General features: G+C 40.2%; 3 protein-coding genes across 7 annotated transcripts in view; 1 reads left to right on the top strand and 2 right to left on the bottom strand.

The window, feature by feature from the left end:
- Window positions 1-8,748, bottom strand: part of Kif3a (kinesin family member 3A) — a 44,483-nt gene extending 35,735 nt beyond the window's left edge. For both annotated transcript variants that reach the window (XM_071612103.1, XM_071612102.1), the window contains exons 1-2: window positions 8,668-8,748; window positions 4,776-5,049 (exon numbers count right to left, since the gene is read on the bottom strand). In XM_071612103.1, coding sequence (XP_071468204.1) covers window positions 4,776-5,049; window positions 8,668-8,673 — 280 coding nt within the window. In that variant the 5' untranslated portion in view covers window positions 8,674-8,748. The remainder of the gene's footprint in view (window positions 1-4,775; window positions 5,050-8,667) is intronic.
- Window positions 8,749-16,488: 7,740 nt separating this feature from the next.
- Window positions 16,489-20,478, top strand: Ccni2 (cyclin I family member 2). The gene is made up of 4 exons (XM_027949639.1): window positions 16,489-16,902; window positions 17,309-17,437; window positions 19,634-19,774; window positions 20,458-20,478. The coding sequence occupies exons 1-4, from the start codon at window positions 16,489-16,491 to the stop codon at window positions 20,476-20,478; spliced, it is 705 nt and encodes a 234-aa protein (XP_027805440.1).
- Septin8 (septin 8) overlaps window positions 19,601-23,864 on the bottom strand; it is a 25,407-nt gene continuing 21,143 nt past the window's right edge. For 3 of the 4 annotated variants that reach the window (XM_027949630.2, XM_071612100.1, XM_027949634.2), the window contains exon 10: window positions 19,601-20,933. In XM_027949630.2, the coding sequence (XP_027805431.1) occupies window positions 20,768-20,933 (166 nt within the window). In that variant the 3' untranslated portion in view covers window positions 19,601-20,767. The remainder of the gene's footprint in view (window positions 20,934-23,864) is intronic. The other variant, XM_027949631.2, reaches the window with a different exon arrangement.

Raw genomic sequence — 23,864 nt, 5'->3', positions numbered from 1 at the left:
ACACACACACACACACAAACAAAGACAGCAAAACTGAATTTAAAAAGCAAGACTAACTATATGCTGTTGTGCAGAAAAAAACAAAGCCAACCTGAGGCTGCTGCTGTTTGAAAGCCCTGCTTGCAAGACTGGCCCTTGGGAATTTGAAGTTAGGGGGTTTCCATCATTCCCTAGCTGAAAAGAGTGCCTCATCTTGCCTAAATAGTTTATACAAAACAATGTCATTTATATATTTATTTTTTGAGATAGGGTCTCACTAAGACCCTATCTCAGCTTTCCTGCTAAGAGTCTGGGATGCTGGCATGTTCTGGGCTCACGGTTCCTATGTGACCAGTGCCCAGTAAAAGCAATGGGCACTGAGTCTCTAATGAGCTTCCTCAGATAGACAATACTTTATATGTATTTTCATACTGAAAGCCAAAAAAATTAAGCACATTGTATATCCTGGGTGACCAATAGGAAAGAACTCTTAAAAATTTGCATCTAGTTTCCTGGAAATTTTGCTCCAAGCACATTTTACCTTTTCTAATCTTTTTTTCTTTTTATAAGTACAACTATATGATCGTCTTGTGAGTCCTCTGAACAATCACTGAATCTAGGGTGATCATGAGGGTCTCCACTGCACTTACCTAATAGAAATGGACTTCCAATATAAAAACACATAAAGATTAAAAGAATGGAAAAGAGTCATGCATGTTAACACTAATCAAAAAAAAGCTGAAGTATCTATATTAATATCAGACAAAGCAGGTTCCAGAGCAAAGAATATTACCAGAGAAGAAGAGGTAATTTCATAAAGAGGTTTTTTCATCAAGATAACCTAAAAATCCTAAGCATCTATGCATGTACACACGGAATTTCAAAACACATGAAACAAAAACTGATAGAAAAAGGCTAATCTGAAAATATGTTCAGAAACTTCAATACTCCTCTGTCAATAAATGACAGACCAAAAACACATGAAACAAAAACTGATAGAAAAAGGCTAATCTGAAAATATGTTCAGAAACTTCAATACTCCTCTGTCAATAATTGACAGACCAAGTAGATTGAAGATAAGTAAGTACACAGATGATTTGAATAGCACTATCAAATTGACCAAATAGACATTTACAGAATTCTCTATCCAAGAACAGAAAAATGTACATGCATTTTCAAGTACACACAAAGATCTAATAATAAATTACATTCTAGTACATAAAACAAGTCTCAATAAATTTAAAAAGATTCAAGTCAAACAAAGTATGTTCTCTGACTAAAATAAAATTAAACTAGAACCAACAAAAAATTTTCTGAAAAATTTCAAAAAATATAAAAACTAAGCAACATATTTCTAAATAAGTCAGAGATTAAAAAAGGAAATCCAGGGGTGAAGTAAAAAAGTATTTTGAACAGAATGAAAATGAAAACAGTTATAGTTTGGATATGCTCCTGTTAATGCATGAATATTCAGAGGTGAAATGACTGGATTGTGAAATGACTGGACCTGTTCATTGTAGTTTGAATGGACTCATTGGGTAGTAACTATAGGCAGGTGGGGTGTGATTGGAGAAGATGAGCCACTGGGGTATGTTCTGAAAGGGTGCATCTTCCCTGGAGCCCCTCTCAGTTTCCTGACCCACCATAAGCTGAGCAGCTTTGCTTACTGAGCCCTTCTGTCAAGGCATGCTGCCTCACTTGAGCCCAGAATGGACTGAGATCTCTGACACCCAAGCCTCAAATAAACTTTTCCTCCTCTAAGTTATTCATGTCAGGTGTTTTGGTCACAGTGATAGAATAGCTAACTAAAACACACAGTATGACAAAATCTGTGAGATGCCACTAAAACAGAACTTGGGGAACAATTTATGCCATTGAACTCCTATATTAGAAAGGAAGAAAGTTCTCAATTATCTCAGCTTCCACCTTAAAAACAGTAGAAAATAAAGAGCAAATTAAACCTAAAGTAAGTAGGAGAAAAGAAACAATAAAGATCAGAACAGAAATCAATGAAATAAAAACAAGCCAGATACCATGGAGTACATGGATAATCCCAGCAACTTCAGAGGCTAATGCAAAAGTATCACAAGTTCAAAGACAGCCTGGGCAATTTGACAAGATCTATCTCAAAATTTTTGAAAGAGGACTGGAGGAGACATTGGGTGGTTCAATTACCAGTATCACTCGCCACCCCTGCCAACCAAAAAGAAAGAAAGAAAATAGAAAAAATTAAACCAAAAGCTGGTTCTCTCAGAAGATAATCAAATTGATATAGCTCTTATCAGTGTAATCGGTAAAAAAAAGAGAGAGGAGATACAAATTACAAATATACCAATATCATGAATAAGAAAGGTTGTATCACTATATTTTAACATACTAAGAATAATAAAAGAATAATATGAACAATTTTTTGCCAATAAATTAACTTCAATGAAACGGACGAATTCCATGAAAGACAAACCACTAAAACTCAATAAAAAAATGCACAACCAGAAAAGCCCTATATCTATTACAGAAACTTGATCTGTGGCAAAACTTACAAATCTTCCCACAAGAAAACTCCAAGACCAGATGGCTTCACTGATGGATTCTATCAAATATTTAAAGTAGAAATAATGCTAATTCTAGACAAATTCTTATAAAATTTGAAAAGAAGGGAATACTTCCTACCTCATTCTATAAAACTAGAATTGTTCTGATATTTAAACCAGATAAAGACATTACAAGAAAACAACATTCTTATATGCCTCATGAACACATATACAAACATTTTAAACAAAATTTTGGCAAACAAAATCTAACAATATTTGAAAAGGGTATTACTTCCTGACCAAGTGGCAAAGCTGGTTTCACACTGAAAAACTAGTAATGTAATTGACCACATCAACACACAGAAAAAAAGATTATTTCATTAGTTGCACAAAGTAGGATATAGTGGTGCACACTTGTAATCCCAGCTGTTCAAGAAGCTAAGACAGGAGGACTGCTAAATTCAAGACCAGTCTTGGAAACTTAGACCTGTTTCAAAAAAGAGGGTGGAGGGCAGAGGCAGAGGATGAGGCTCCGTGGTAAAGTGCCCCTGGGCTCAATCCCCAGTATTTAAATAAATATTTAAAAATATAAAAAGGGCTGGGGTTATTAGCTCAGTGGTAGAGCATTCCTGAGTTCAATACCCAGTACTGGAAAACTTTTTTAAAGTTTCCACATTTGAAAAAATTCAATATACTTTCCTTAAAAAAAAAAAAAAAATCAGCAAACTAAGAACAAGGGAGACCTACCTCAATCTGATAAAGGATATTTATTTTAAAAATCTATATGTAATATCACATTTATTAGTGAAAAAATAAATGTTATATGAATACATAACCAGTAAAACTCCACATCATGTACAACCACAAGAATGGGATCCTAATTAGAATAAGCTACACTCCATGTATTAGGTAAAAAAACACTCATCATGTATACCTAAAAAGAACAAAAAACCAAAGAAGAATGCATTTTCCTTAAGATCATCAACTAAACAAAATGTCCACTCTCACCATTTCTATTCAGTGGAAGTTCCAGTCAGTGTAATCAGGCAACAAAAAGAAATTAAAGTCATTAAGATTGGAAAGAAATAAAAAAACACCTTTATTTGCAGACAACATAATATTATATGCAAAAAAAATCCTACAGAATTAAAAAAAAAGCAGCAACAAAATATAGTGGCTAGTAGTGTAGCCCAGTGGTAGAGCACTTGCCTAGCATATGCAAGGTACTGGTTCCATCACCAGCACTGCAAAAAGAAAAAAGCAAAACAAAAAATCTACTAGAATTAAAGAGCAATTTTAGCAAGGTTGCAAGATACAAGGTCAATATAAAAAAAATCTATTGCAAATCCTAATGAAATACCACCTTATGCCCCTTGGAATGACACTATCAAAAAGACAAGTAAAATTGTTGACAAGGATGTGGAGCAGTTGAAAACCTCACACATTGTTGGTGGGAATATAAAATGATGCAGCCACTCTGGAAAAGTTTGACAGTTACTCAAAATGTTAAACAGAGTTGCCACATGACTCAGTAATTCCACTCCTCCTTATATATTCAAGAGAATTAAAAGCGTATATTCACACCAAAAGTTGCATAAGAATGTTCAAAGCAACATTATTCATAATAGTTAAAAAGTACAAACAATCCAAATGTTAATCCAAAAGAATGGATTAACAAAATGTTATATCTATATAACATATAAGAGAATATTTGGCCATAAAAAGGAATAAAATACTGATACATTCTTATGACATGGGAGAATTTTGAAAACTGTATGTTAGAGAAACTTTGAAATATGTTTGTGCATAGATGTATAAATGAATGTTCACAGCTGTGTTATTTATCATAGCCAAACATCTAGATGCATAAACAAAATTGTTGTATTCATACACTGGAAGGCAATTCAGTAATAAAAGGCTACAAACTACTGGTATATGCAAAACATGGGTGAACTTCAAAACATTATGCCAAGTAAAAGAAAAAAGATTAAAAAGATGACATTTCATTTATGTGAAATTTTGAGAAAAGGTAAAGATTATAGCGACAGAAGCAGACCAATGGTTGCCTGGGGGTGGAACTGCAAAATGGCACAAAATAATTTTGGTGGATGATGGAAGTGCTCTAAAACTGTATTATAGTGATGGTTTCACAACTGTATATATTTACTACAACTCATCTAACTGTACTATTACAAGAGATAACTTTATGGGACATTAATTATGCCTTAATAAAGTTTTTTAAAAATAAACTATATATTCACTTACCATTGTAGCCTTCAAGAACAGAATCAATAATAGGTCTTGCAGTTAAGTTATAAACATCAAGTTGTTTACTCTCTGGTCCAAAAACAGTATCAAAAGTAAATGTTTTTGGAGGTTCATTGGAAGAATCAGTCTTATGTACAGTGATAGTTCCCCTCATCTCATCCACACTGACAGCCTGTTTGTAACACATGGATTTTTCTCTCTCATTGAGGGGACGGCACCTAACAACAACCTTCACATTATCGCAGCTTTCCGGCTTCTCTGATTTATTGATCTGTGGAGACAATATTTACAAATAATGAAAAGAACATTTGCTTTTGCCATCAACCTATTAAATTTATAACTTAAAAAGGACTGTGTTGCCATCTCAGTGTTCTGCATATGTTAGGACTTCATAAGTCTTCATTAAATGCAATTAAAGATCTCATATATATATACAGCAAAAGCTTATTAAAAAGATATTAAGGGGCTGGGGTTGTGGCTCAGTGACACATGCGGTGCCCTGGGTTCAATCCTCAGAACCACATTAAAACAATAAATAAATAAAATAAAGGTATTGTGTCCAACTACAACTAATAAATAAATTATATATATATATATATATATATATATATATATATATTTTTTTTTTTTTTTTTTTTTTTTTTTTTTAAAGATATTAAGTGGGGCTGGGATTGTAGCTCAGTGTTAGAACATTTGCCTGGCACTCATGAGGCACTGGGTTCAATCCTCAGCACCATGTAAAAATAAAAGCATTGTGTGCATCCACAACTAAAAAAAGACTTCAAAAAAATATATTAAGCTATGGGGCTGGGCTGTTGGTAGAGTGCTTGCCTAGCATGTATGAAACACTGGGTTTGATCCTCAGTACCACATAAAAATAAAATAAAGGTATTGTGTCCATCTTTACTATTTTAAAATTTTTTTTTAAGATATTAAACTAGCCTGGTGGTATACACCTGCAATCCAAGCAACTTGGGAGGCTGAGGCAAGAGGATTGCGATTCCAAGACACACCTCTGCAATTTATGGGGGCCCTAAGCAACTTAGTGAGACCTATTCAAAATAAAAAATAAAAAGGGCTGGGGACATTGCTCAGTTGTAACATGCCTCTAGCTTTAATACTCAGTACCAAAATAAATAAATTTTAAAAATATTTTCTTTACAATGCAAAAGATGGGATAGAAAAACTAATTTACTTCTATAGTAAGTGCAGAAAATGAACTAGTATATTATTGACTGTCTTTCTGCACAAAGTCCCTGACAGCCGGGAGCAGCGGCACTTGCCTATAATCCCAGCAGCTTGGGAGGCTGAGACAGGAGAATCTTGAATTCAAAGTCAGCCTCAGCAATTGTGAGGCACTAAGCAATTCAGAGTGACCCTATCTCTAAATAAAATACAAAATAGGGCTGGGGATGTGGCTCAGTGGTTGAGTGCCCCTGAGTTCAATCCCCAGTAACAAACAAACAAACAAAAAGTCCCTGACATTCTGAGTTTCCTGCTTATAAGAAAACACAAGTGAGCATGGTTAATAAATTTAATTCAAGATGTGGGGGCGGGGGGCAGGCCTGGGGTTGTGGCTCAGTGGTAGAGCACTTGCCTCATACGCATGAGGCACTGGGTTCCATCCTCATTATCACATACAAATTAATAAATAAAATAAAGATATTGTGTCCATCTACAACTAAAAAAAATTTTAAAAAAGAATATAGTCAGTCCTTAGTTCCCCTGACACATCTAGTTTTATTTTCTATAACACATTAGTAAAATTACTTTTAAAATATAGCTCCATGCATGGTTTATCTTCTCTATATAAGACAACAGAAAGAGTGAAAAAAAAAAGTACAATAGCAGACAGAGAAACATGTCTTAGAATGACCTAAACTCATGAAAATTGTATATACAAAGTTTCAATTTTTGAAATTTTATAAATCAAAATACAATTCTATTACTGAAATGAAGCTTAACATTTCCATTGAACATATACTTATCAAATTCCTGTTTTTGATACTCTTATAAACATTAAAAGAAACATGTAAGCCATTGACTTTGAAATTGTCATTGACAAGTTAACAGATAATACCAATACAACACATTTCTCTCCATCTCTACCTTCATTACCACAATCTAGGTCCCCATCATGTAGTCCCTTTACTCCTGTAGGATGTCAAATTAGATTGTCCTACAGTCTGTACTCCTGGAAGTCAGTATCAACACAGATCTAATCATGTTGACTCCTCTACTTTAAATTCTTCAATAGTTTCTCATAGATCTTAGGATAAAAATAAAAATTTTTAAGGTGGTCTGTAAGATCTGTCTGTTGCCCATGTCTACTTCTTCTGCAGGCTTATTTCACAAGATACTTCACCTGCTCTCAACTACATCCACCCTGGGTTTTATGGTCTTTTCTAATCATCATGCTTCTCCTTTACCACTGGCTTTTCCTTGTGGTATTCCTTCTGCCTAGAACATTCCTTACCCCCCTCTTCATTTAGATAACATCTACTTATCTTTCAGAACTCAACTCAATAGCCACTTAATCTGGGAACACTTCTTTAATTAGGTCAAATGCTTTTATAGGCTCTCAGAGCACCCTGCTCTCTTTTCCAAGGACAAAATTTTACTCCCTTCCTTATTTGATTAATGTCTTTCCCTCTGTCTACATCAGAAATGCAAATGAATAGTCAAGGGACTGAATTCAGCCCATAAATATCTTTTATCTCACAGTACTTTAAAATATTAGTTGGTAAAATTTCACAAGCACACAATTTCTAAAGTCTCTTAAAAAACAGTTGATCCATCTCTAATAAAAAATACATGATTTGATATCAACGTAGGCTAGCATTCCTACATGGTAACACTTTCCAATCACTAGTATACACTAGTTTCTACTTTATGCCACCCACTCACTTCATGCTTTAAGAATGTGTATTATCTCTGTAAATGTGTATGATTTTCACCTCTACCTAAGAAAGCAAGTCTTTTTTTTTTTTCCAAATTCAAAAATGTGTCTGGTTTTGCTCAATACTGTATCTTAAGTGCTTAACATGTGGTTGATGCCCAGCATTGACTGAATTAATAACTTGAAAACAATAAAAAAAGATATAGAGTAATGAATGCTAAATGTCAAAACTGTCCTTCGTCTCCTGTGTATTATCTTATTTCGCCCTAATAAAAACCCCATGAAGAAAAGTTTCATTAGGCAGCAACTAAGAACCCAGACAGATTAAATAATTACCCGAGGCCGCATAACCAATAAATAATTCTCCAAGGCTCAAGTTTTCTCCATGACCCTTTATTGGACTTAAAAAAAAAAAAACAAAAAACCTTATTAAGAGAACGGTAACTATGTATATCCACCACATACACACACAAAGACACCTACAGGTTACATTCTGCACGGTAACTACAGCGCCACAAGAGGAATGACAGCTCAAACCTGGGAAAACGCAAGTCAGGGCCCTAAAACAGCGACTGGCAACCTTCGCCCGGCCACTTTCCGGGGCGTGCCTCCGCTGCGCAGACCCCACCTGGCGCGGAGCGCACGAACGACCCTCGGTGGCCGCCCCCAAACGCCCTACCCAGCGGGCCGGGCTGGGAGCCAGGACGCATCCTCTGGCACAGTGCCTTTATGTCAAACAGCGCAGGCCCCATGGGATGCAGCAAGGACAAAGGCAACAGGGCCTGCTCCCGAGTGCTTCCACAAGAGGGCTGGACCCCCACGGGCCCTGGGCCCATCTACCAGTTCCCTTAACGGCCGAGACCCACGGGGTCCGGCCCTGCCCCGCCCCACCCGGGCCTCCCGCCTGCTCCGCGCTTCTATGGCAACGGCCGCGCCCCCGAGCCAGGCCGCTGGGATAAGGAACCCTAGCGGCTGAGTGGCTCTCCTCACCGGCATCGTGGCCCACTCCCGTGCCCGGGAGACGTCCCCAACCGGGGTGTAGCCCAACGACACCGGGTCCACAGGAGAGGCTGGCCAGAGTCTACTGAAACACCTCCTGGGCGCTCTCGAGACTGCGGCTTCTTCGACTAGAGTCTGCAGTGCGCAAGCGCACTCCAAGTTCGCCCCGCCCAATCCCAGATTTCGGGCTCCCTCGGCCTCTTGAACTACGCATGCGCGGAGGCGTTTCAAGTCCATCTCCTAGGACGCCAGACTGAGGCCGCGCCTGCGCAATGGTGACAATCCCCTGCGCTAAAGAATCGGTTAGCCCTAAGGAAGGATACCTGGCAGGTCCCCGCTGGGAGAAGGAGGCGCTCCTAGGTCGCATGGCTCATTTATCTTCTGAGACTTATAATATCCCGAATATTGAAAACAACAGTAGCATTTGTACATTGTCCCATCTGGAGAGCTGAAGACCTTACATACGTTACCTCGCTTGATTGCTAACTTGTTTATGATCTGTTTTACCATTAGGAGGTGAGCTTACAAGAGTCAGTATTCCTGCGTTTATTTCCAGAACCTAACAATAAAACTTGGCACAGGGTGGGATATCAATAAATATTTGTGAAAGAACCAATGATTTGTTCTTTTTCTGGTCCGAAACTCTCCTCTCCCCTGAGCATCAGTTTACTTGGATGTGTAACAAACATTTGGAGTTTAGCACAATCAAAAATGTAAATCCTCATCCCCTCTCCACTTGCCTCCCCGACTCTTTATCTTAAGCCCCTAAAAAAACAGATAAAATAAAATAAAAATAAAAATAAAAAAGGCTCCTCTGACTCATCTCAACAACTAGACAATTGCTCAGATTAAACTGCAGTCTCTTTCTCACACCCAATATCCAGTCTACTGGACCTATCTTCAAATTTAAGAACCAGAATATGACCACTTACCACCAACATCTTTCATGTGCATTATTACAACATCTCAGAACTAATTAATGTCCTTGATTGCATCCTTGACCTCTTTTAGTATACAGTCAGGCCTCCATATTTGTGGATTCTGCATCGTTGATTCAACCACCAGCAAATCAAAAGCATTTGGGAAAAAAAAATTCGCATCTATACTGAACATATACAAACATTTTCTGTCATTATTCCCTAAAAAGTATAGTATAACAATTCTTTACATAGCATTTGCTTTGGACTAGGTATCTAGAGATGATTTAAAGTATATGGGTATGTAGGCTATATGCAAATACTATGTTATTTTATATGAGACTCAAACATCCAAAGATTTTTATACAGAACCAATCACCCACAGATACAGAGGGATGACTATATTTTCACCACAGGAGCCAGAGTGATGGTGTTGAAATATGAATCAGATCTTTTCTCTCCCCCAAATCCTCCATTGATTTCTCATCTCACAGAGTAAAAACCACAAACCCTCCCTCCACCTCCTACCATTTTTATTCTTGCTTCTTCACCAGCCCCACCAGGCCTCCTTAAACATTCCAGGCATGCTTCTATCTTAGCATGCAAAGGCTGTGTGCTTGCAGCAGAAACTAATGAAAATAACTATAAAGCATTTTCTTACTGCCAGTGTAATGTTCGAAGTGCTTTATTTTCTTTTTTAATCACTTAAGCCACACAATAATCTTTCAAAATAGGTAGTATTTATTATCTTTATTTTACAAATAAAGAAAGTGAGGCACAAGGCCAATAAATAACTTTTCCAAGGTCACACATGTGGGCCATGATGAAGTCCAGCTTCAAACTTAAGCAGCCCAGAAGCTCTTCTCCTTGATACCTCACTTGCTTGCTCCCTCACCTCCTTTAGAAAGATTTTGTTCACAAGATACCTTCTCAGTGAGCCCTAACACGACCACCCTATTTAAAATTTCAAAATTTAGCCCCAGTTTTTCTTATTTCCCCTCTCGACTGTATAGTTCTCCATATTACTTATCATCATCTGATATTTTATATATACTGGTTATACATGCCAACTTCATTTTGTTTTCAGGCACTGGAGATCAAACCCAGCACTCTATACATGCTAAATGAGTTCTCCACCACTGAACTACATTCCCAGCACTTGAACATATGTTTTTATTTCCCTCGGGTATGTATACCTAGAATTTTTGCATCATTTCATAACTTTAATGTTTATAACATTTTGAAGAACTTCCAAGTTGTTTTCTACAGTAGTTGCACCATTTTAAATTCCCATCAGCAATGTATCAGGTTTTCAATTCTCTATACACTTACCAACACTGTGTAAAATAGTATCTCATTTTGGTTTTAAATTTTTCATTTCCCAGGTGACTAATGGTGTTCAGCATTTTTTCATGTATTTATTGACCATTTATAAAACGTTTTTGGAAAAATATCTGTTCAAATCCTTTACCCATTTTATTTGTCTTTTCATTGAATTCTTTATATATATTCTGAGTGCAAATCTCTTTTCCGATATATGATATACAAATATTTTCCCCATTCTGTGGGTTGTCGTTTTACTTTACGATGATGTCCTTTGAGGTGCAAAAGTTTTCAATTTTGATCAAGTTCAATTTCTATATATTTTCTTTTGTCCTTGTGATTTTGTTGCAAATTTAAGAACCCATTCCCTAACCCAAGCTTGTGAAGATTTTCTCTCCTCTGGGTTTTCCATTTTTAGCTCTTATATTCAGGTCTATGATCTATCTCAAAGTAGTTTTTTGTTTGTTTGTTTCATTTTGTTTGTGGCACTGGGGAATCAAATTCATAGGCTTGTACATGCTAGGCAAGTGCTTTACTATTGAGCTACAGCCCCAGCCCTCAACTTACTGTTGTATATTGATAGACATGGGGTTCTAACTTCATTCTTCTGCATGGTTCTCTTCCAGCTATCCCAGTACAGTTTGCTGAAAAGAATATTCTTTTCCCTACTGAACTGGCACTTCTGTTGAAAACCAATTAATCATTCCTAAACTCTTGGATCTAGTTCACTGACCTATACATCTGTCCAAATGCCAGTACCACACTGTCTAGAGGAATGTAGCTAAGATTTTAAATCACACAGTGTGAGTCTCCAACTTTGCTCTTCTTTTTCAAGATTGTTTTGGCCATTTGATTCAGGGATTCACCTTGCATCTCCAAAGGAATTTTAGGAACACATTTGTCAATTTCTGCAAATAGGCAACTGAAAATTGAACAGTGATTCTGTTGAATCCATATATCAAGAAGTTTCGCCTAAAACAATTTAAGTCTTCCAATGCATGAACACAGAGTGTCTTTCCCTTTAGTTATGGAAAAAATATATATAATGTTCCACTTAATTTTAGCAATGTTTTCTAGTTTTCAATGTACAGAATTTGCATTTTTATTACATTTACTTCTAAATATTTTATTTATTTTTATGCTGTTGTAAATGGAATTTTTAAAAATTTCATTTTCAGATTATTCTCTGGTAATGTACAGAAATCAAATTGACTTTTTTTTATTCTTTTGGTACCAGGGGTTGAACCCAAGGTGCTTAAACACTGAGCAACATACCCAGCCCCCACCCCTTTTTTTTCAAACAGGATCTTGCTAAATTGCTTAGGATCTCATTAAATTGCTGAGGCTGTCTTTGAACTTGTGTTCCTCTTGCCTTAGCTTCCTGAGCCACTGGGATCACAGGCGTATACTACACCTGGCTCAAACTGACTTTTTAAATATATTGATCTTATGCTTTGCAACTTTCCCACCTTCTTTATTCTTCTAATAGTAGTTTGTGTGTGTATTCTATCCTTAAGATTTTCTATGTACAAAATCATAATCCAAAAGTAGTGTTTGTTTTACTTCTTTCTGTTTAGTATGGATCCAAACCTTTTCTTTCTTTTTATGATCTAATTGCCTCCTATACAATGTTAAACAGAAGTAATGAGAATAGACATCCTTGTCTTTTTCCTGATCTTAGTTGGGAAGCATTTGGTCACTGTTAGGCATGATGTTAGCAGTAGGTTTTTCGTAGATGCTTTTTATCAAGTTAGAGAAGTTCCTAATTTGTGGAGTGTGTTTTATTATGAAACAGTATTGGATTTGTCAAATGCTTTTTCTGGCTCTATTGTGATGCTTGTGTATCTCAGTTGTCCTTTATCAGATAGGTGTACATGTGTGCATGTATGTGCGCACGTGCGCGCGCACGCACACATTTTGGGATATTAAACCAAGCTTGTAGTTTTTGTTTTTAGAAGAATCTTTTATTCATTGGTTATAGTATCAGGGTGATCCTGGCCTCATAGAATAATCTGAGGGTATGGAGCAGGTTCTTTTTAGAAGGGCACCAATCTTACCATGACAGCTCTACCCTTATGACCTCATCAAACTCTAATTACCTCTCTGAAGCCTCATGTCCATATACTATAAAATTGGAGATTAGGGTTTAATTTTATGAATTTTAAAGGGACATAAACTTCCAGTTAATAATACAATCCCTATAGACTAATACAACTGTTTAATCCACTTACAGTTAATATTATTATTAATACTATTCAATTTAAGTCTTCTATTTTGCTTTTTGTTTTCTGTAATGTCATGTCTTTTTTGCTCTGCTATTCGTTTTTCATTTAGTTAATATTGTCTAGTTTAACCTTTGAATTTTTCCATGGTTATTTTACTGTATTTTTAGTTACTTTTATTAGTGGTTGCTCTAGAGTTTTATATATATATATGTATATGTGTGTGTATATATATATATATATACACACATATACATACATATATAGTATTTATCATGAACAACTTCAGTGATATATCTTTTAAATTTATACTTCAGTGATATATCTTTTAAATGGTCTAAAGAAGCTGAGAGGAGAGCTAAGCTTAAATTATAGTTTGTTACATTAACCTTCTTATTTACTATTTTTATTTCTCTTCATTTTTCTGTGGATTCAGGTGACTATCTGGTGTTACTAGTATTTTATGGTGCCATTTCTATCCTTTCTTAGCATGTTATTTACATATTTCAAAAATTGTCTAGTGGTTACCTTAGACTTTTCAATGTATATTTAAAACTAATGCATTTAGGGCTGGAGTTGTGGCTCAGTGGTAGAGCACTGGCCTGACATGTGTGAGGCACTGGGTTCAATCCTTAGCACCACATAAAAATAAATAAAATAAAGGTATTGTGTCCATCTACAACTAAAAAAAATTAAAAACTAATGCATTTAAAATTAATCTACTTCTGACTAACATTTTACTGTTTTACAGATAGTGTGAGTACCTTATTACAAAGTATTCTTTTTTGAAAATATTTTTTAGTTGTCAATGGACTTTTATTTTATTTATTTTTATGTGGTGCTGAGGCTTGAGGCCAGTGCTTCACACATACCAGGCAAGCACTCTACCACTGAGCCACAACTCCAGTCCCACAAAGTATTCTTAATTCTTCCCTTACATGCCTGTATTATTGTTGCCACTTATTTTGCTTACCCATAACCTATAACTATATAGCCTATAAGCTTTAATTTCAATAAATTATTAGATTAGTTAACAACAAAAAGTTTATTTTACCTTCGTGTATTCCTTAATGTTCTTTCTTCCTTTATGTAGATTTGAGTCTATGGTCTATATGATTTTCCTTTTTCTCTGAAAGAAAATCTTTTTAAATATATTTTTTAATATTTATTTTTTTAGTTTTTAGGTGGACACAATATCTTTATTTTCTATTTTATGTGGTGCTGAAGATTGAACCCAGTGCCTCATGCATGCTAGGCGAGCACTCTACCACTAAGCCACAACCCCGCCCCTGAAAAAAATTCTTTTAACATTTTTTTTTTCAGGACAGGTCTACTTGTGACAAATTCCCTCAACTTTATTTGTCTGAGAAAGTCTTTATTGCATTTCACTTTTTAAGGCTAATTTCAGTGAATACAAGAACTCTAGGTTGGTGGGGTTTTTTCCTATCAACACTTCAAATATTTCATTCCACTATCTGGCTTGCATGATTTCTGAAGACAATTCTAATATGATTCATATCCTTGCTCCTCTATAGATAAGGGCTCCCTGCCCCTGGCTTTTTTCAATTTTTTTTTCCTTATATTTGATTTTCTACAAATTTAATGTGAACACCTAGATACTTTTTTTTTTTTTTTTTTTTGCATTCATCCAGCTTGGTGTTCTGTGAGTTTCATAGATTTGTGGTTTGGCATCTGACATTATTTTGGGGAAAATTCTCACTCATCATTACTTTAAATATATCTTCTGTTCCTCTTTTTTCTCCTTTAGTATTCCCACATATTTTAATAATCTCATACATTTAATGGGATTAAATTTTAACAGCATGTAACTTGCATAAGAAAATGTATAAATCACAAGTATAGACCTTGATCTGTTTTCACAAGGTAAACATACCTATGTGATCAGCATCCAGATAAAGAAATAGAGCATTACCAGCCCCCCATGAGCTCCTTGTGTCCCCTTCCAGTCATATTGCATTCATCTCCAAAGGTAACCACTTTCTCCACTTAAACAATGTAATGAGTTTTTCTTGTAAGGCCGGATACAATGGAAGGTAGCTGTCATCTCAGATACTAGGGAGGCTGAGCCAGGAGGTTCATTTGAGCCCAGGAGTTTGGGGGTCAACCCTGGGCAATGTAGCAAGACCCCATCTCTTAAACAAAATCTCATATAAACCAGTCATACAGTGTTTCTGTTCCCTTACACTCAGTATGTTTGTAAGATTCTTCCATCTTGCTAAGCATAGTGAAGTTCATTATTCTTCAACAAAATGCAATATTTCATGGTGTGAATATACCAAAACCTATCTATCTCATTTAGCTCTAGCTCCTGATGAGCATTTCAGCTAGAGTTTGGGCCTTAGCAAATAGTGTGGTTCTAAGCATTATGTGTCTTTTGGTACACACATGAACATTTCTGTTGGGCCTATACCCAAGAGGAGAATTGCTGGTATTTGTGTGTGTGTGTGTGTGTGTGTATTTTGACACCTGGGATTGAAATCAGGGGCACTTAACCACTGAGCCACATCCCCAGCCATTTTTTGTATTTTAGTTAGACACAGGGTCTCACTGAACTGCTTAGGATCTCCATAATTTGCTGAGGCTGGCTTTGAACTTCCTGCTCTAGCCTCCAGAGCCGCTGGGATTACAGGTGTGAGCCACCGTGCCTGGTTTATCTCCATATATTCTACTTTTGTTTTTTGTCTCTCTCTCCTAACTGGAATGTAAGTATCATGCACATTTTGTTCACTGTTATGTTCTGGCACCTAACATATAGCAGTCCTTCTATAAATAACTACTGAAAAGATAAATGCATGCATGGATGATACTTTTGAGGGAGGTATCATCACTTTTTTAGAGAAGGAGACTCCGAGAGGTCAGACACACACTGCAGGTTGGAAATTCCATAGCAAACCTGTCTTATTGAGGAGCTGAGCTCCTGATGCTTCTCTACCTGTATCCCCAAATCTGTACTATGAGATAAGACACAGGATGTGTGCTCGGACACGAATGTTCAGGGTCGGCTTGGTCACTAGCCACCACACGGAGGGCTGAAGACTGCATGAGGCTCAGGCCACAAGTGGGGAAGAAGCGTACAGAAGGTGTAAGTGGAGATGGGAAGGAAAGATGGGGATCTTTCACTTACCTGAGTGAGGTCTGTCTAGTAGTGCCGGGTGTGCGCCGCCCATCCCCCCGGGCTAGTGCCAAGACCCTGCGCCTCCCCTGCGAGGGCTGGGGGTGGGGCCCGCCGAGCCCGCCCCTACCCAGGAGCTCCGGCTGCAGAGTCCCTTGCACTGGGCTATAAAAAACCGGGTTAAGCCACGACTCAGACCTAGGATCCTTCCCACGCCATGGCCTCAGACGCGAGGCTCCCACCGGAGCGGTCGGCCTCGGAGGAAAGCGCCTTGCAGAGCTCTGGGGGATTTAGCCTTCTCCCGCCTTCTTCTAGCAAAGCCTCTCCTGCCGCGCCGCCGACCTCCAGCGAGTTGCAGGCGACCCTTAAGCCTGGGGAGGCGTCCTTCTCCGCGCCGTCGGCGAGCGGACCCCTGCTGTCCCAGCACCCGGCAGCGGTAGCTCAGCAAGCCGCAGGCGGGGTCCCTGCTACCGCTCCGGCCGAGTCCCCGCCACCCACACAGCAGTCCTCCCAGCGCGATCATGGTGTGCCCTCCGACTGGAGTGGCCTGTTGGACGAGCGCAGGCTGCTCGTTCACCTGCATCTGGCCCAGCTTCGCGAAGAACGTCTGTGGCGGGGCGGCAACCTCCAGGTACAGGTTCTCGGGGCGGGGCCCTTCTCACTGGCGGATCCGCTCCATCCGCAATCAGGTGTCTAAAACTCAGGAGGCCCGGCCCTTCAGGTGCGTCTCCATGCGAGGCACTAGGCGGGATTCCCTGACTTCCCGCACCAGGAAGGAATTTTGTTAATAGTTGCCTCCTAACCGGCCCTATTGCATTTGGGGAATTAGAACGAAAAGCAGGTGCCCTTGGAGTTGGGGTACCAATGGGTGAGACGCCGGGCCACCGAGAGGCACTTAATCCCATCCCGGGATTAAGGTGATGGGGCTTCTCATAGCCCTTCTGTTCACCTTAAGCAGGCAGCTCGTGCTACCGGTGGACACGGGCTGCCCCAAACTCGGAAATACTTCTGCCCTCCCTGCCCACCTTTTCAATCAGGCTGAGATCTGCAATGACTACCAGAAAGTCGTGTTGTGGCTCCTGAAACGTGAGAACATCTTTCACTTCTCTCAGACCACTTTTAACCTGGCTCTCACCATCCTCAACCGCCTCCTGGTTTCAGTGAAGGTAGGGAGGCCTCTAAGGGATGATGAGAGATAGTGGGACACGAAACTAACCTTTGTTTCCTATTGCTACCTGAGAAGTGAGTGCTCCATATGCATAAACCAATGCATATAAACTAAGTCACATGCCCCAAGTGGTAAAGCTGGGATTAGAACCTCTCCATGGACATTTGTCTGGGTGTCCTGTGATCCTCAGGATTGGACTTGAGGACCTATTTGGGGAAGGGCTTCCTGTTGAAGTAGGAAGTCCTTGTCTGGACCTGTCAAGCTGGGCTTGAGGCAGGACAGGATGGTATCCCTGAAAAAGTACCATATTTCCTAACTCCTTTCATCCCCTAACAAAGGAATTACTGACTAGTCACCAGTGATTCTGAAATCAGAAACATCTTTGTTGGTAATATTTAAAAGTGACACCAACTGGGTGCCTGATGGTAGAGGCCTGTGATTCCAGCTACTTAAGAGGTTGAGGCAAGAGGATGACAAGTTTAAGGCCAGCCTTAGCTCAGTGGTAGAGTGCCCCTGGGTTCAATCTCCAGTATCACAAAAGTAGGGGGAAAAGTTTGTTTTAATTAAAGAAAATATCCCCACAGATGCTTTGCAGTTTATTTCTGGCATTCATAGTCTTCTCAAATGTGTTCATACTGCAGATAAAAGAGAGGTTACTCCAAATTATCACAATTACCTCCTTGAGACTTGCTGTAAAAATGAATGAAGAGGAGGAGGTATGCATCCCTGGAAGTCTGCACTGGGCCACATTTGAAGGATAGAGATGTGACACTAGAGCACATGGGTTTCCTGAAAGGCTGTACCCTTGGGAATGATGAGCATTTTGGGAAAATCACTTGGGATCTCTTCTGGCCCCCACCCCAACTCCTGCCTTTTGGCTTGTCAGGCTCAACCTTCACAAATGGGGAAGTACAAACACCTGAACTCTCCTGACCCAGCAAACCCAGAGGCCTGACCTCCTGGCACATACTTCTGATATTATTGGTAAATGCCATGTGTCACGCCCACTAAATAGAGGCATCTGCTAATGAGGAAAAAAAGTCTTCCAAAACCATGTGGCTTAAAGTCTACTCCCAGAAACTATGTCTAAGAAAGATGCTTGATGCTTAAGGACTTGGTTATGCCAATGAACTTAGTCCTTGGGGACTCTGGGATCCTTCTTCTGAGAGGGGCAGGAAGGCTATGTGCTGGAGGTAAGGAGAGTCCCTGCTGAGTGCTTCAAGTTTGCTTGCTTGGCCACCTTAGTTTCACCATGTTTTTCTGTTTTGGAGGAGACTGTCTTTCAGTACCCTTCCCAGACCTCCCCACCACCTTCTGAGCCCTCCTACTTCGGGATGGGGAAACTGCTGTCCTTTCCAAGGGTCTCCTTTAGCTGATCTCAAAGTCTGAGGAAGCAGGAACAAAAGGCTTGTGTGTCCAGTTCCAAACTTTCAATAAAAATGTTTTTAACCCTTATTTATTATAATTTATGCTCCCTGAACTTTTTTTTGCCCAATGAAAAAATCAAGTAAATAACCCTTAAAAGAAGTATTTCTGAAAGTTATAGCAATATTTTAAATACCTGAAAAAGTAGGACCAAATTTTTAATGCACTTGATACATCAGTGTTTACTCATAGACAAGTTTTATTATTCCTCTGGACTAAGAAGTCCCTCTGAAGAAAAGTCATATTTTTCCCAGAACTAAACCACCTTCAATGCAGGTTGAAGGGAAGTGTGTCCAGCTGTAGTGGTACAAAAACCACAGGAGGTTTTGTCAATGTGCCTGCCTGGTGTGGACCAGGAAGCTCATAAGCAGAAACTTTCTATAAGAAACCATGGTAGGGATCAGGAACAAGAACAGTCCAAACCCATGGCTCATGAAAACCTTTGAGGAGTTCTTGTAGCTGAACACAGGAACTGGAACAGCCCCACCCAGTCTCCAAAGCACCTTTGGGTCTGAGCTGGCATGCAGTTGGGGGATCAAGACCTGTTTGCAGAGGGTGACCATGTGACATGCACTACAGTGTCATAACTTCTGGGGACTTGATAGATAGCCAAGGTCTGATTTGGTTTTTCTTTTAGAAGCATTTTCTGTGGCATGCCATTGGAAGACAACTCTGCTCAGGTCGTATATGCCCAATCCCCCACGGATAAGAAAACAAAAGCTACTATGACATAATGTAGGGCTTTGGCCTCTTTATTTTCTTTTTACAGTTGATTCCACGCATAAAAGACTTCATAAAGCACTATGGCTTTGGCTACACCCCGAATGAGCTGCTGAGGATGGAGCTGGCTATTCTGGACAGACTGCACTGGGACCTACACACTGGGACGCCGCTGGAATTCTTGACTATAGTAAGCATGAGGAGTTTGCCGAGTCTCCCTGAGACTCATTTGTGCCTTTGGAACAGCTGTTCACAACATAGGACAGCAAAGCACAGGCGTGCACACGTCCTTGCACATGCACCACGGTGAGGTGACCCACAAGGCTCACAACATACGGGAGTGAAAATGTATCCAACACCATTCCACCAGACTCCCATTTCTGAAGGACATTAAGTTTACTTGACAAAGATTTTTAAACGGCACTATTATGGTGAACTTCTCTTTTAAATACACACTGCAAAAATATTTAACTTTCCATTCTATGAATATTGTACATAAATATCTGTCTGCTTTTGCTACACTTTACACACATTCACTTAGCTGTCTTTATTCACCTACACACAATCCTTATTGAGGCTTTAGACCATATTGATCTGGCACTTAAAAAAATATCATACATTAGTTTGGGTTTGTTTTAGTTAGGGGAATGATCATCATTTTCAAGGATATGATTCTGTTAGTAAGGCAAAATTATGCAATGTGACAATGTCATGGGATTTTGGTCTGTTATGAAGCATGAAGATTAAATTACTAAGGGATGTTTCATTATGAAAACTGACCACTGTTGCCAAGTTGAGTTTCTTCTAGTATCAAGCAGATACAAGTAACTTTTCTGCTACTTTGATCTTGAATAGTATGTTTCTATTTTTCAGATTCAAAACATTGTCATCTAAGTACTTTAGGCCTTCAAAGACTGTCACAAAGCAGACTGTCTTTTTTCTCTCCAGGGTTGAGGCTCAGGTTGGCCACAGAATGGGCATTAAGCCTCAAGCCCCTCATGGGGCCATGGATGAGAAGGGTTGGGCCACATTTGATGCTCCCTGAAGGAAACGGAGATTGTTTGCACTTTTGGTCATTGATATATGAAAAGTATGGGGTTTTCTGTTCTAACATTAAAAACCATGGTCTCCAGTTCCACTCCCTGGTGGTCCTGAGCCGGCCCCATGTGGTGGAGCTGCTGCCTCAGAGGAATCCTTCCCTCCACGTCGCGTCCCTGACCAGGCAGCTGCAGCACTGTATGGCGGGCCACCAGCTGCTGCAGTTCAAGGGCTCCACACTGGCTTTGGTCATCATCACCTTAGAGTTGGAGAGGCTCATGCCCGACTGGTGGACTCCTATATCTGATCTGCTAAAGAAAGCACAGGTAGACATCAACTTTGCCCCAAGCCTGACTCTGAGTTTTGCCCCTTTAGAAGATATACTGTGCCCCTGAAAGAGTACTCATGGCCCTTCTTGGCCCTTGTGAGCTCCAGAAGATGCTCTGGCCTTCATGACTCTGGCAAGAGTCTGCCTAAGGGCTATGCATTCCACACTTGGCCACACTCTGTGGACATCAGTATGAACACCTGCACCTTCACTGGATCAATGCAGGTGGGTCCCTGGCAATGAGAAATTTTATCTCAATGGCAATCCTTAGTGCCAAGAAGATTGGGTATGTGTTGGGGGGAATGCCCAGCTCAGAAGGAAGCAAACTTGAGCTTAATATTGGGAATTGTAAATAGCAGACCCCACCCCCACCCCAATCTGTCTGAATCTATGGCACCAGGCCCTGGAGGGTCAGAATCCCTGCAGACAGATAGGTCAGGATGGAGCTGTGCAATTAGACTCCTGACAGTTTACTGAGGTTGGAGAGGGACGTCGCTGACCCAATGGGGTTAATGCTGGCGGGTTGAGTGGTTGGATCCTGCTTGGGTATTCAATTGCCTAAACAGGCTGGCCACTGTTTTAACACAGGTCATCTGTACCGAGCAGTATAGCTGCTGCAAGGAACTTGTAAAGCAGCACCTGGGAAGTTTGAATCAGCCTCCCGCATAGGCAGCTCCGTTCCACCTGCCACCCAGCCTCTCTGCCAGGACCCTGGTTCCTTCACAGCCTAATGGGAACCCTCCATGCATGGACTCTTATAAATTCTTTGGCTTTATGAATCCTGTAACAAGACAGGAAGAAGGCCCAGAAGAGTAACTGAGAAAGATCCTCTGGCCCTAAGAGAAAAATTTCAGGAGAGGGGAAGGGTGGGTCATGATCAACAGTAGCAAGGGTGGTCTGACAGATACTATCTTGCCTTCTCCCTTCTCCCCCCAACCTAGCAGGTAATAAATGCATGCTTCAATGGCACTTGTTTTTCCTTCCTTCTCCAGCAAGGGCTGATATTGGCCCCTCAGAGAGCTGAGGCCAAAGGGTGGGCCCTGCTTAAGCCTGAAAGGCTGGGGCTGGTCCAGATCCTGACTGACCAGTTTTTGCTGTTCTACATGCCAGAGCCAGCCAGGTCCATGTGTCCCAGTCTCAGCTGCCATGCAGCCCCTTCAAAACTGGGACAGTCTCTCCAGACTCATTTACCTTGATGGGTCTTAGCTTAAGTCTTCTCCACAAGGTCATGATCTTAGAGTAGACCTTATTTAAGGAACAGTAACTCAAAAATGCTTTAAGCACTGTTTTCCCTTTGTTACTGTGAACCAAAGTAGTTTTTTAATCTAAGTAGAGGAATTTCATGCTAATTAATGGAGATTACTGGGTGACACCTGTGAGGGGAAGGCAGCAGTTCTGAGCGCTTTTGTTGGGGTAGACAGGTTTTGAGGCCCAGCCTGCTCCAACCACTGTGCTGCCAGGAAGAGGAGGATGTTACTTGTGTGGCTGAGAGAAAGACCAGCTGCCTCTCTGAAGCCATGATACTATAGGGCCATTCTCTAAGCAGTAGAGCCCAGCTGGCCCAGAGGCCAGCTGGAGCTGTGAAAGCAGTGTTGGGGATTTGAATGACTAGGGCACACATTTAGAGGTGGTTTGTGAAGTCTCTCCACTGTGAACGGTTGTTTTCAGGAATGTGCTAAGCCATGGTGGGTAGGGATATGGTCTACTACTAGGGGCAATTTGGTAAGAACCAGATACACTATAATCACTAAAGTCAGTATACATCTGTATCTTTTCTTGACACAAGTTTGCCTATTGGAGCTTCTGTAAAAAATAGACTTTAATTGCTTTCAACACTGTCTTGAATCTTATCTTGCACTTACGGAGTACTGTGCATTCAGACTTCTAGAGTCAAATACACTAGGAACACACTCTCCTGGATCCTATTCATAACTATCCTCCAAGTAGATCCTGGAAGGACCAAAGTGAGAAAATAGGGACTGAGGTTGGGGAGTTGAGAGGCCTAAAAAAAGGCTGGTATGCAAACATCTCCCATGAGGGTGTAGGTCAGTTCTACATCTGGTAGGCAGGTGGCAGAGAGGCAGAACATCCAGTACCCATTTTACAGATGAAGATGCCGAGCAGCTGCATGGCCACCACTGCCCTCCACCTCCTTGCCTCAATGTGAGTGAGCACTGCAGTGGATGAGGCAGGAGTTCATCCTGAGGACCCACACCAGGCTTTGGGGAACTGCTGGGAGGCATCTGGGCCTCGTAACCAAGTGGCTCTACATGTAAATCTTAGTGAAAGAAGACAGACCTGTGATCCCCGCCTTGTTGTTCAGCTGTTCTATAAATGACGTAACCCTCATTAGGAAGCTAACACTTGCATTGCCAAAGTACCAATTGTACATTTTTAAAAGTCTGTGCTGGTCACCCTTGCCTCAGAGTACCAGATCTGTGCTAGTCCCCTCTAACATTTTCCCCTCCTGACATTAGGAATTCACATTCCACTTTGGAGCAGACACTAGGGATCCTCTGAAGGGGGATTAATATGGACACAATCCATCTTTTGTCTCCACCCATACAGAAAGGCGGGGGTTGGTAAAGGACTGAGGCTGCAGAAAATGGAGATGGGAGAAAGCCCAGAGGAAGATGCCATAGCAGTGGGAAAGGTCAACGGGCTAAGGGAGGTGGTGGTGGGGGGAGTGTCATGGATCTTTCTTAAACATGTTCAAATGGTACTTCCCCCACATGGGTGAGTCAAGTTTGTATGATATTGCTCCTTCCACCAAGGAGGCCCAGCTCCCTCTGGCTTCCTGGAGAGTCTATCCTTCAAAGTCTGGTGAAGACTTTGCCTCCCTTAGGTAGAGTTGAACTACACCTTCAGCAGGGGTATCAGCATCCAGTCTTCCCGTTGGGCTGTCAACAACCCA

Source organism: Marmota flaviventris, chromosome 5 (genome assembly GCF_047511675.1).
Source record: "Marmota flaviventris isolate mMarFla1 chromosome 5, mMarFla1.hap1, whole genome shotgun sequence".
NCBI lineage: Eukaryota > Metazoa > Chordata > Mammalia > Rodentia > Sciuridae > Marmota > Marmota flaviventris.
This window is presented reverse-complemented; position numbering and strand designations above follow the sequence as displayed.

Bases quoted from the DNA above. Each gene is read 5' to 3' on its own strand.
- Ccni2 (XM_027949639.1), top strand. From the start codon at position 16,489: ATGGCCTCAGACGCGAGGCTCCCACCGGAGCGGTCGGCCTCGGAGGAA. The intron at 16,903-17,308 runs GTACAGGTTCTC...CTTTTCAATCAG, and splicing joins GGCGGGGCGGCAACCTCCAG to GCTGAGATCTGCAATGACTA. The intron at 17,438-19,633 runs GTAGGGAGGCCT...TTCTTTTTACAG, and splicing joins GCCTCCTGGTTTCAGTGAAG to TTGATTCCACGCATAAAAGA.